The 12,912-nt window shown below is 48.1% G+C and overlaps 1 protein-coding gene across 1 annotated transcript in view; it reads right to left on the bottom strand.

Annotated features, from left to right (window-relative positions):
- Positions 1-12,630, bottom strand: part of LOC119360915 — a 49,049-nt gene extending 36,419 nt beyond the window's left edge. Inside the window, exons 1-5 of the mRNA XM_037626359.1 lie at positions 12,603-12,630; positions 12,448-12,506; positions 11,602-11,705; positions 10,971-11,027; positions 10,606-10,619 (exon numbers count right to left, since the gene is read on the bottom strand). Of these exons, the coding sequence (XP_037482256.1) occupies positions 10,606-10,619; positions 10,971-11,027; positions 11,602-11,705; positions 12,448-12,506; positions 12,603-12,630 (262 nt within the window). The remainder of the gene's footprint in view (positions 1-10,605; positions 10,620-10,970; positions 11,028-11,601; positions 11,706-12,447; positions 12,507-12,602) is intronic.
- Positions 12,631-12,912: the final 282 nt, after the last annotated feature.

The following is a 12,912-nucleotide window of genomic DNA, read 5'->3' as shown; positions in this document are numbered from 1 at the left end:
ACCGAAGCCCGGATGCCCCAAGACGATGCCGCGGCGCTTCTTCCCCGACCACGGCCGCCGGATGCCGCCGTCCGATTCATCCTCTCCGCCGTCTCCCCGAGCACGCCGACCTGCTCTTCGAACTCACTGTGAGCTCCTACGCCTCCCCTCTCTCTTCTCCGCCTCGATTGCGCCATGTAGCCTCGATCCCACCGGAGCCGGAGCTTGCTCGCTGCCGTCCATGTCTCTGTCGCGGCTAGAACCCACATGTGTCGCGTCCGAGCACGCTGTCGTCCTCAGCGTGTTCCCAGGAACCCAAAGCACCTAACCACTCGTCCTCCCGTGCACCGCAGCGCCGGTCCCGCTGAGACACGAACTCCGGCAGCCGCCGCGGGTTCCACTCCGGCGAACTCCGGCCACCCCCGCACCTCCCGTTGGTCCCCCTAGATGCGCACGGGCACGGGCTATCCTCTGGTGCCCCTGGCGCGTCGATCCGTCGACTCTGGCGAGTTCCGAGCGAACTCCGCCGCAGTTCGAGGTCACCGACGGCGAAACTCCGGCGGGAGCTGACGTGGCTCCGTCATTAGGAGCTAACCCAACTAGTTAAGCAACCTACAGCCACTGACAGTGGGCCCCACACCTGGTCAAACCCCAGTCAGCGCTGGGTTTGACCGGGATTAGATCCTGTGTCACTGACGTGTGGACCCCGCACGTCAGGTTTGACCTGGACCTGGCCGTTGACTCGCTGACGTCATGCTGGCGTCAGGCTGATGCAGTTAAATCATTTACTGGATTTATTATAATCAGGAAATTCCAGAAAATTGTATAAACTTCTAAAATTCATAGAAATTCAACCGTAACTCCAAATTAAATAAATTATATATGAAAAATTATCAAAAAAATTCAAGGAATCCATCTGTACCATTTTCATGCATGTTAGAACAACTTATAGCTGCTGTTTAGCACAAATCAATTAAATGGCATTTGAATAATCAAATATGGAGTTTGAATTTGAATCTTGTATTCAAACCAACTTCATTTAATCTGTTGCTAGTTGCATTAGCTCAAAACACATTCATATTGCCATGTCATGAGCATGCATCATAGTGTGCATTGCATTGATTGTATTTCTTCTTTGTTGCCGGTATCTGTTCCCTCCCGGTAGATGATGTTCCGACGTTGTGATCGTTGACACTGATGAAGACTTAATGCTATCTTCAGAAGTGCCGGGCAAGCAAACCCCCCTTGTTCATTCCGATAAAATCCCACTCTCTCGCTCGTGCTCTCTTTTACTACATTAGGACAACATCGATTCATCTGTTACTTGCTGCGGTAGCTGAACCCCTTTATCCCTTTGCATGACCTGTCATTGCCACAGTAAATAGATGAAACCCACTAGCATGAGTAGGAGTTGTTTGAGCCCTGTTGTGCCTACTCATTCATGTTTGTTTGTCATGCCTGCTACTGCTTAGAGTTGAGTCAGGTCTGATTCATCGGGGATGAATCAGAGGTGTGTGAACATGTCCTACCGTTGAGAGCTAAGTGTGTGAACACGATTTGGTAAAGGTAGCGGTGAGAGGCCATGTAGGAGTACATGGTGGGTTGTCGCATTGCATCCATCCTCAGGAACTGAGTTCTGTGTTTGTGATCCATGATTCAGCTACTACCATACATTGGGCCCTGAAATATCACCCCGCTCGACTTCTTATTCACCCTAGTCCTCTGTCCAGGAGTTGCAAGTAGTTTCTGGTGTTTGTAGCTTACTGGAGGCCGTGGACAGCGCTGACCGTAGGGGTGGGCTGTGATGCGGTAGGTACGTGGCACGGTGTACCAGATGCCCGTTTGGTGTCTCGGGAACCCTGTTCACATCGTTTGGGGCTGTGAGCGAAACTCCGGCCGGATCTCCTCATGGATGGAACCCAAATAGGCGATAAACCTGGACTAGAGACTTGAGTGTTTAGGTAGGTCGTGGTCTACACCCACGTTGGCTTTCGCTTGAAGTCTGCCGAGCACATGTCGTGTGCAGACGCTAAGTGGTGGAAACATGTATGAAGAAGTACACCCCTGCAGGGTTAACATCATCTATTCGAATAGCCGTGTCCGCGGAAAAGGACTTCTGGGTTGCTTATATCAGTTCATAGACAAGTGAAAGTGGATACTCTAAAATACGCAAGATAAGCGTGATTGCTATGGATGGCGTTCTCGTAGGGAGACGGGAGCGGATCCATAGTGGTGTATTTATATGGTGAATATGTGGACTCGTGTGCGCCACCTCAAAAGAGTTACTTGCAGTCGTAGTTCAGGATAGCCACCGAGTCAAAGCTGGCTTGATGCAGTTAAACCCCACCATCCCCTTTGTTGATAATGATGCATATGTAGATAGTTCTGATGTAAGTCTTGCTGGGTACATTTGTACTCACGTTTGCCTATTTTATGTTTTTGCAGAGAGACTTCAGTCTCACTAGTAGTTTCGCGTGGACTTCGACGTTTAGCTTGTTACCTCAGCTACGATCTTGTGCCTCGGCAGGATTTGGTAGATAGTCAGGCTTCTCAGCCTTTTTCATTTATAGATGTCTGTACTCAGACATGATAGCTTCCGCTTGTGTTTTGATTTGTATGCTCTAAATGTTGGGTCATGAGACCTATGTTTGTAATATCTCGCTCCTCGGAGCCTAATGAATAAATACTTGAGTTGAAGAGTCATGTTGTGATGCCATGTTGTATTTACACATATCGAGCATATTGTGTGTATGTTATTGAAATGCTTGGTATGTGTGGGATCTGACTATCTAGTTGTTTATCCTTAGTAGCCCCTCTTACCGGGAAATGTCTCCTAGTGTTTCCACCGAGCCAGGGTAGCTTGCTACTGCTCCGGAACACTTAGGCTGGCCGGCATGTGTCCTTCTTCGTTCCTGTGTCTGTCCCCTCGAGGAAATGTCACGCGATGAATACCGGAGTCCTGTTAGCCCGCTACAGCCCGGTTCACCGGAGTCCTGCTAGCCCAGTGCTACAGCCTGGATTCACTCGCTGATGACCGACACGTTCGATGCTGGGTCATGGATGCCTGTCCCTGTAAGTCTGTGCCACTTTGGGTTTACGACTAGCCATGTCAGCCCGGGCTCCTTATCATATGGATGCTAGCGACACTGTCATATACGTGTGCCAAAAGGCGCAAACGGTCCCGGGCAAAGGTAAGGCGACACCCGTGGGAATACCGTGCGTGAGGCCGCAAAGTGATATGAGGTGTTACATGCTAGATCGATGTGGCATTGAGTCGGGGTCCTGACACCGGACCCCTTTGAACTGCCAAACCGGGTTGCGATCTTCATGGCCGGTACGCGACCCGCGCAGCACTCCTCAGTTTTTGCGGCAATGATTTCCGGATCGTTAGCCGGGGCAGGAGGCCCCGCGCGCCCGCTGGCTCAAGTCTTGTCCGGTTTATTGGACGCTTTGGCAACATTGTTGACCACAGAGGTTAATCTGGATAATCGGGATGAGCATAATGTAGAGGTCAGGAAATTGCAAGATCATATAGCTCAGGCAAAGGAGGAGATTGCTGCTGAGGAAACCAGGATGCCTGAGGAGCGGGCCGCTTTGGATGCTCAGGCACAACGGATTCATGTAGAATCTTACCGGCTCATGCTGGATCAGAACACTTCAAACGACATGATGAGGAGGAGGCACGAGTCTCATCTACCACTGGTTTATGAAGCAAGGAATCTTTTTAACACGCCAGGAGCGGGAAACCAGTAACCCGGCAGCGGTGAACCGGGTTGAAGCACCTGGGACAGGAGCGCCGGGTCAGCCACGGATGATGGACCCACCTCGACAGAACCAAGATCCGCCTTAGTACGTGCCAGCACCGCTGGGCCATTTTCCTACCCCCTTTGGATAACATGATTGCCACGGCGTCATGATTGGCAGCTATTCCAATAGAGGGTGATTCTCTAGCAGCAGTTGAGACATGGCGGGCCAGAGATCTCCTCCAAACAACAATGGTTCAAGAGCATGCTTATTCGTATAGTCGGGACAGGATTCATTCTACCCCTCGCCTGAGATGGAGTTACAGCAGGCATGTTGAGGAACCGGCTGTGTCAAGCAGTGGACGGAACCATAATCCGCCCCGTAGGCCTAACCCGGCAAGAGGGAGAGCTGATGCACAAGATGTAGTAAACCAGGGCAGAGCACGTCGAGAAACCGAGTTAGCTGCGCAGGCTGCGGCGCGTCAGCTTACCCCATTTCGTGCAACAACTTCAGTGGAACCAGGGGTTGTTTTCAGTACTTTGGGGGTGCCATGTCTCACCCTGACTCTACGCAATGTGCAGCTGCCCAAGGATTTAAAGGGTCCTCGTAAGGTGCCTAATTACACTGCTGACTTACACCCTGAGTCATGGATCGAAAGCTATGAGATGGCGATGGAGATGCTGGATGTGGATGAAGCGGCATGTGCCATGATGCTAGAAGGAACAACTCGCACTTGGTTAAAGAGTTTGTCTGCTAACAACATTGGGTCATGGGCCGAGTTAAAAAGGCGGTTTATCCTGAATTTCAAGGACACGTGCAAGAAGCCTATGTCGATTGTGGACTTAGCCTCCTGTGTCCAAGAAGAAGGTGAATCGACAACCCATTGGGTGCTTGGGTTTCGGAAATCTTGCATTCATCAGATCGCATCAATGCTGATACCGCAGTCTTAACATTGGAGGGCAATTGCCGGTTCAAGCCTCTGAAGCTGAAGTTGGGACGGCTCAAGCGTCACTGCGATGACATGGGAATACTTATGGCAACTTTGGTTAAGTATGCCGACTCTGATAGTACCAATGATCTCGATTCTAACGAGGAAAAGCCGGGGAAGGGAAAGAAGGGCGGCAACACCAAAGGGCAGCAGCATAACCCGGCGGGCAATGGTAAGCGTAAAGCGGAGAATAGTTTGGATGTTGTGGCTAACACCAATGCACAGGATAATGGTCAGCGGCGTAAGGGTAAACCGCCCCCGCGGAGTGGAGGATCGGGTATCAATCTTGAGCGCATGTTCAACCAGCCTTGCCCAAAGCATGGGACGCGAGAAAAGCCCGCTACACACCTCTGGAAGGATTGCTTTATTATGCGGGAGTTCGAAAATTCAGATCTTTTCCGAGATGATCAAGGACCGTCCGGCGGTTCAGGACCCGGATCTCATGGGTCAGGTTATGGTGGAGGCGGTTCTAGCTCAGGATTTCAAGGTAACCAAAACAGACATGGTAATCAAGGCAATCAGGGCAACCAGGGTGGTTACAACCAGCAGAATAATCAGGGGAATCAACAACAGTCGGGTTATCAGAGCCACCCGAAGCAGTTAAACAGTGGGCAGTATGATGTTTTCACCACTAGCCTGTGGAAGCATGATCAGAAGCTTCATAAAAGTGCAGTGAACTCCGTTGAACCGGCGGTGCCCCTCTACTTGCGCTGGTCTGAACAGCCCATTGTGTGGAGTCGAGAGGATCATCCGCCCCGGGTTGATTATCCGGGTCATCTAGTGTTGGTGGTGGCGCTTCAGGTCGGAGGTTATAAGTTCACCAAGGTGCTCATGGATGGAGGGAGCAGTATCAACATCCTGTATTATGAAACCTTCCGTCGCATGGGACTGACAGATAAGAATCTCAAACCGTCAAACACTATTTTTCATAGTGTGGTGCCTGGTAAATCGGCATACCCGGCCGGAAAGATAGCTCTGGAGTTCATTTTGGAGATGATCGTGATTCCAGATCAGAAACCTTAACCTTTGAAGTGGTGAAAATCCAGAGCCCGTATCATGCCCTATTTGGACGGCCGACTTATGCTAGGTTTATGGCAAGGCCCTGTTATGTTCATCTGCAGCTCAAGATGCCGGGTCATAAGGGGACCATTACGGTACATGGGAGCCGTAAGATTGCTTTGGATTGTGAAGAAGGTGATGCGGCTTATGCTGAGTCGGTTTGCGTAGCAGAGGAGTTGAAGTTCTACAAGGACAATGTTGATCCGGCGGATATGACTTCTCTGAAGAAGCCAACTACAGAGCATGACCCGGTCCTGAAGTTTAAATCGGCTGATGAGACTAAGCCGATTGATTTTGTTCCTGGCGATTCATCCAAGAAGTTTAGTATCAGCACTAACCTGGATCTGAAATATGAAAGTGCGCTCATCCAGTTCATCCGTGAGAACCGGGACATCTTTGCATGGAAACCTTCTAACATGCCAGGTGTACCGAGGGAACTCGCTGAGCACACTCTCAATATTGATCCCAAGTTTAAACCGGTCAAGCAGTTTCTTTGCCGCTTCAATGAAGAAAGGCGCAAGGCTATTGGTGAGGAGGTAGCCCGGCTTTTGGCGGCTGGGTTTATCATTGAGGTTTTTCATCCGGAGTGGCTGGCTAACCCGGTGCCGGTGCTTAAGAAGAATGGCACTTGGCGCATGTGTGTGGATTACACGGACTTGAACAAGGCTTGTCTGGCTGATCCTTTTGCTCTCCCCCATATTGACCAGATCATTGATGCTACGGCGAATTGTGAGCGTTTGAGTTTTCTGGATGCTTATTCTGGTTATCATCAGATCAAGATGGCAGTTAAGGACCAGGAGAAAATAGCTTTTATAACTCCTTTTGGAGCCTTCTGTTATGTATCTATGCCTTTTGGGCTCAAGAGTGCCCAGGTGACTTATCAGCGATGTGTGCATAATTGTCTTCGTGATCAAATTGGGCGCAATGTTCATGCTTATGTGGATGATATTGTGGTGAAGTCCAGGAAGAAGTTGACGCTGATAGATGACTTGAAGGAAACCTTTGATAACCTCCGGGTTTATAAAATGATGCTTAACCCGGCCAAGTGTGTTTTCGGTGTTCCGGCAGGCAAACTTTTGGGTTTTCTGGTGTCTAATAGGGGCATTGAAGCTAATCCGGAAAAAAATCAAGGCTATTACTTCTCTGGCTAAACCGGCATGTATCGATGATGTTCAACGTCTGGTGGGTCGTATTGCAGCACTGAGCCGGTTTATCAGCCGGTTGGGAGAGAAGGCGATCCCTCTATATCAGATGATGAAAAAGACAAACAACTTTGTCTAGAGTGATGCTGCTAATGCGGAGTTTGAGGATTTGAAGAAGCAGTTAACCGAACCGCCTGTCCTCGCTGCTCCGGTCGATAAAGGGGCGTTGTTGTTATATGTGGCTGCCAATGCCCGGGCTGTCAGTGTTGCTATTGTGGTGGAGCGCAAGGAGGCAGGTAAGGAGTATCCGGTTCAGCGACCGGTTTATTATATCAGTGAGGTGCTCATTGAGTCGAATCAGAGATATCCACATTGGTAGAAGCTTGTGTATGGAGTTTTTATGGCAAGCCGGAAGCTTAAGCAATAATTTCAGGGCCATCCCATCACTGTGGTTAGTTCCGCTCCTTTGGGAGATATCATCCAAAATAGGGAGGCAACTGGCCGAGTTGCTAAGTGGGCTATTGAGCTTGGACCTCACGGGGTGAAATATATGCCTCGAACGGCTATCAAATCCCAGGCGCTCGTGGACTTCATCAATGATTGGACGGAGTTACAGGCACCAGAAGATAAACCGGATAACATGTACTGGACTATTCACTTCGATGGGTCCAGGAAATTGGAGGGCTCGGGGGCTGGAGTTGTCCTTACTTCCCCTCAAGGTGACAAAATTTGTTATGTTCTCCGCTTAATGTTTCCTTGTACTAACAATGCAGTCGAGTTCGAGGCCTTGCTCCATGGTCTTCGGGTGGCTAAGGAAATGAACTTAAGCCGAGTACGATGCTTTGGGGACTCAGATTTGGTGGCTCAGCAAGTCTCTGGTACTTGGGATTCTAAGGATCCACTCATGGCGGCTTATCGACGTGAGGTGGATATCGTTGCTGGTTACTTCAAGGGTTATCAGTTTGAGCACATTGATCGGCGCAAAAATGAAGCGGCAGACGCTTTAAGTCAGCTGGGGTCTCAGCGTAAACCGGTGCCACCCAATACCTTTCTGGATGTCTTGCATAATCCGTCGGTCAAGCTACCTACAGAGGAGGACCTGGCTATTCCTGATCCGTAGGCTCAGTTGGTGGTGGCTCTTCATATTATCCTAGATTGGACGGTTCCATATTTGGCGTATATGAACCGGGGCAAGTTACTGGAGGATGAAGTTTTGGCCAGATAGATAAACCAGCGGTCCAAGTCCATGACTATTCATAATGGCGAGTTACACCACTGCAGTGTCACGGGGGCGTTTCAGCGCTGCGTTTCTCCTGAAGAAGGCCGTGAGATTTTGCATGAGATCCACGAAGGCGACTGTGGTCACCATGCCGGTTCAAAATCCTTGATGGCTAAAGCTTTTCGTCACGGCTTCTATTGGTTGACGACTCATGCTGATGCTGAGGACTTGGTGAAAAGGTGCGATGGTTGTCAGAAGTTTTCACGCCGAGCTCATGTTCCGGCTCAAGAACTGAGGATGATTCCAATCACTTGGCCGTTTGCAACTTGGGGGCTTGATATGGTAGGGCCTTTTAAGCGGTCAAAGGATAAGAAGACCCACCTTTTGGTGGCTGTGGATAAGTTCACTAAGTGGGTTGAGGCGGAGCCAGTTAGCAAGTGTGATGCAGCCACAGCAGTTCAATTCATGAAGAAGGTGATTTTCCGATTTGGTTTTCCACACAACATCATAACAGATAATGGCATGAACCTCTCCAAGGGTGCTACGGAGGACTTTTGTCAACGTGAGAACATCCGGCTTTATGTATCATCAGTGGCTCACCCCCAGTCTAATGGTCAAGCTGAGAGAGCTAATCAGGAAATCCTGAAGGGCATCAAGCCCTGGCTTATGGCTCCTCTGAAGAGGAGGCCTGGTTGTTGGGTGGAAGAGTTGCCTTCTATAGTGTGGACCATTAATACCACCCCCAATCGATCTGTGGGTTATACGTCTTTCTTCATGGTTTATGGGGCAGAGGTAGTTCTCCCCAGTGATATTCGTCATGACTCACCTCGGGTGGCAGCTTATGTTGAAGCGGACAACGAACAAGCACGCCAAGAAGCACTGGACCCGTTAGATGAAAAACGGGACATAGCGGCAACTCGCTCGGCGATTTATCAGCAAGATCTGCGGCGTTATCACAACCACCGGGTTAAGACCAGAACTTTCCAAGAAGGCGACTTAGTGCTTCGGCTTATCTAGGATCAGACCGATATGCACAAGTTATCCCCACCTTGGGAAGGACCCTTTGTGGTCAGCAAGAATCTGAACAACGGGTCCTACTACCTTATCGATGTTCGAGAGTACAAAGACTCACGCAAATCAGAGGAGGAGACCCGCCGGCCGTGGAATATTGGTCATCTTTGTCCTTACTACACCTGAGCCATAGGCTCCTATTATGTACATATTTTTGACAATGTATATATTATGATCAATATAATAAACTGACATCCTTGCTAAAGCGGGGACTCTGCCGTTCTTCCTTGAAGATTTTTTGGTTACATGGGGGCTTCTGTTTACAAAGCGGAGTTCTGATTGTCCATTAAATCGGCTATCAAGCCACAACAAAGCTTGGGGGCTTCATACCCATGGGGCCAAAGAGAGTTTGTTGCAAAGCACAGCTCAAACATAGCCACCCACTGAGCACAGCTCAAAATGTTACCCGGGGGCTCTTGTTGCACAGCAACAAAGAGTTTTTATGACCCTTGTAATAGGCTATCAAGCCAGGCTTGGAAGCCAGGTGTATTCACCTAAAACCCCAGGTTCACTACAAGAAATATGTCAACTTATGACCACCACTATTGGTCACTAAAAGGTCACAAATTTCCATTTATGACCTTTTTGTGACCAAAAACAGAAGGTCAAAAGCAGGGCGTCGTAAACTGACTATAGCGACCTTTCTTCTGGAATGGTCAAAGACGTTTACGACCAAAATATTCCTACTCTGGCGTTTTGGTCACTAGCAACCTCCCTAGGCCACGTAGGCATCCAGCGTGGCAAGCTGATGTGGCACAAGATTCAGCCCGATCCGATTTGGTGTTCTACATGGGACTAGCCCAACAATTCAGCCCATTTATGTTTCTTTTGCTGCTAATTTTGGTGAACTACACGGGCCAAGCCCTACAATTTGGCCTTTTTATTTTTTGGGCCATGGCCTTTTTGTACCAGCAGTTTTAGTTTTCTTTTTTTATAAAATGGGCCCATTAGTCAAACAGGTCCCACTTGTCAGGTTCTGATAAATGGGTCTCAGCTATTAGGCCTAGATTCTTCATATTTCAATTTGACATCATATTTGAATTTCATAGTAAGAAAATAACCAGTATTTAAATAGGCAAGCAGAAAACACACATAATTATTCAAATAACAATAGCCAGATTCACTACAAGCTCTACAAATGACACGTAATACAAGCTCTAACAAGCTCTACAAGCTATACAATGCTTTACAAGCTCTATAAATGCAAAGCTCTACAGTACTTTACAAGCTCTCCAAGTAATGTTACAAGCTCTACAAGTGTTTTCTTCTTCAGCATGGAGCTCCTTCAACATCGATCAAATGTCGGACTCACGGACTCAAATGTCGGACTCACGGACACGTAAATCAACATTGATCAACAGTACTTTACAAGTCAGGACTGGGCTGACAGAAATACAACATGCCTTCCACAGTCGCCCTGTTACATGAATCAGCTTAGAAGAATTAGAAAAACTGGAGCCAATATATTATGAACATTCCATTCAAAAAAAGGAGTAAAGGAGTAAAGGACAATTTTTTATAGAATGATAAACACATTTCAGCTAGTACAAGTTAAAATGAGGTATTCATACAAGACAACCGATATAATATGCATATGCATGGCACAAGTGCATGTCCTGCTACTTAACTTCAACACATTGTGCTGAAACAACAATATCATTATACTACAACAGCCATCCAATCAACACGCAAGATCTAACATTACTAGTCAGAGCACACAAACTATCAGCACATGAAGACGAACCACGAATGGAATCGGAGAACTCACATGAAGACGATGAAGGCGCTCGGAGGGTGCTTGGCCTTGCTCTTCTTCACCGCGAGCCTGCGCCGCCACCACAGAAACAACATCAGCAAACCAAACAGAATCAAAATCCAACGCGAAACAGCAGCAGCCACCAAGGGAACGAAACGAGATGGGAGACGAGCAAGGGGTCGGGTCGGGGCATGAATGTGTAAATGCATGAATGGTTCTTCAGATCAACTTCAAAGCTAGCAGCAAGCATGTTTAAACAACTTAGCAACATTATCAAAGAGTGCATGAATGATTTCTTTTTCTAAAGCAAGCATCATCAAAGAGTACTCATACAAGAGAAGTCTAAAAAAGACTACATCAGTACCTAACTAATGCTGCAAATTATATTAGCTAACTAATACAACAGTATATAACTAATTATATTAGCTAACTCTTGCAAAAATGGAGCTGGTTCTCTCTAGGATTACTAGTCATCTCACACTTTAAACGTAACATTTGTTCATCTTATATAACAAAAGAACTTAGAAATGTCGATCTACTACTCTAGAAATGCAATATGTAAACCCAGCTGGAATTGATAACTACAAGCTACAACAGCTCAAAGTGGCAGTAGCTAAAACACAAGCATTGTTCAAAGACAAACAACAAGAATCCTCGTAATGGATTGAACTCAATGCTCAGCAGCAGGTGGTGCTTGGACTCCAGGTACCCCATGCCCTCGCCCATCGGCAGCTGGTTCTTCCTCACCTATAACAATACACAAGCAGTCAAGCACGCCATGAATCAAACTGTGAGTCAATAGATCAGGGCAGAATCAATAGCCTAGTGTTCAGGCATAAATAAATTATAAAATTATCAATGCTGCTTCATTGAAACTGAGAAGCAGAAACTAGAGTACAAAATAGTAACCAAAACAGTTACGTATATCCCTAAGTAATGTTATATGTTAAAAACTATCAAACAAGACCTGTTCGGCTATTCCATTGTTTTCCAATTGGTTTCAACGAAGTGCTGTGAAACATGTATGTGTCTTAACATAACTCCTAAGAAATGTTCACAACCTGAATTAACTATGCGATTATGTATCAATCACCCAAATCCACCACTTATAGCCATATCAGCATCTGGTTGATGATTGCAGTAGTTGTGTGGGCATTTGGTATGTTCATCCTAGTAGTTGAACACTAATCATTTTCCACACAAGTAATTTACTAGACCAGTAGCACTAGTACTAGCTCACATCTCAAAAGCAAACTGCTGGAATTATTGTTGGCGTCTCTGGTTGTTTATTCAATGTTGATTGATCACTAGCCAGGCTTCGTACACACAGATCACGGCACGAAAATAGAGGACGAAGAAGGGGAACGAGGCACGGGTGGGAGAGAGATAGGGGGAGGGGGAGGAGCTCACCCCAGTCCTCCATCGTGGGTGGAAGTCATCGAGATCTGAAAGGCTGGCGGTTGTCGCCATGTCTGGCTTCCTCATGTACTGCGTGCGAGGTTTCCATGGCATCGGGCTTATCCATGGCGTCCTCCTTGACCAGACAATCTGCAAAAAAACTGCACAAACGCAATGAGAGTCGAGCAAGATGAAGAAATCTAGAAGGAGGAGGAGAAGAAAGGGGGAGTCCATACCAGATCTCACCTGCATGCGCCACCTGCAAGGTGGCCATGGCGTCGATCTAGGGTTTCGGCGTGGGGAGAAGGAGGGGAGCAGTTGCGCGAGGGGAACGAGCCGCCGGAGACCCGATGATCCCGTTGACGTCGTCGCCGTCCTGATTGCCAGAGGCCCGTGGCCGGCGTGAAGCACGCACGCGCGCGCCGGCAAGAAAGCCGACCGCGACACCATGGCCGTGCCTGGACTGGTGGATCTTGGGGGTGAAGGCTAGGGGAGAGGGTCCGTGGCGGAGACAAGGTCGGCGGTGGTGGGTGGGGGTGGCGGCGGTGGGAATCGC

Source organism: Triticum dicoccoides, chromosome 2B, assembly GCF_002162155.2.
Source record: "Triticum dicoccoides isolate Atlit2015 ecotype Zavitan chromosome 2B, WEW_v2.0, whole genome shotgun sequence".
NCBI classification, from domain to species: Eukaryota; Viridiplantae; Streptophyta; class Magnoliopsida; order Poales; family Poaceae; genus Triticum; species Triticum dicoccoides.
The sequence above is the reverse complement of the archived record's forward strand: the minus strand, read 5'-3'. Positions and strand labels throughout refer to the sequence as shown.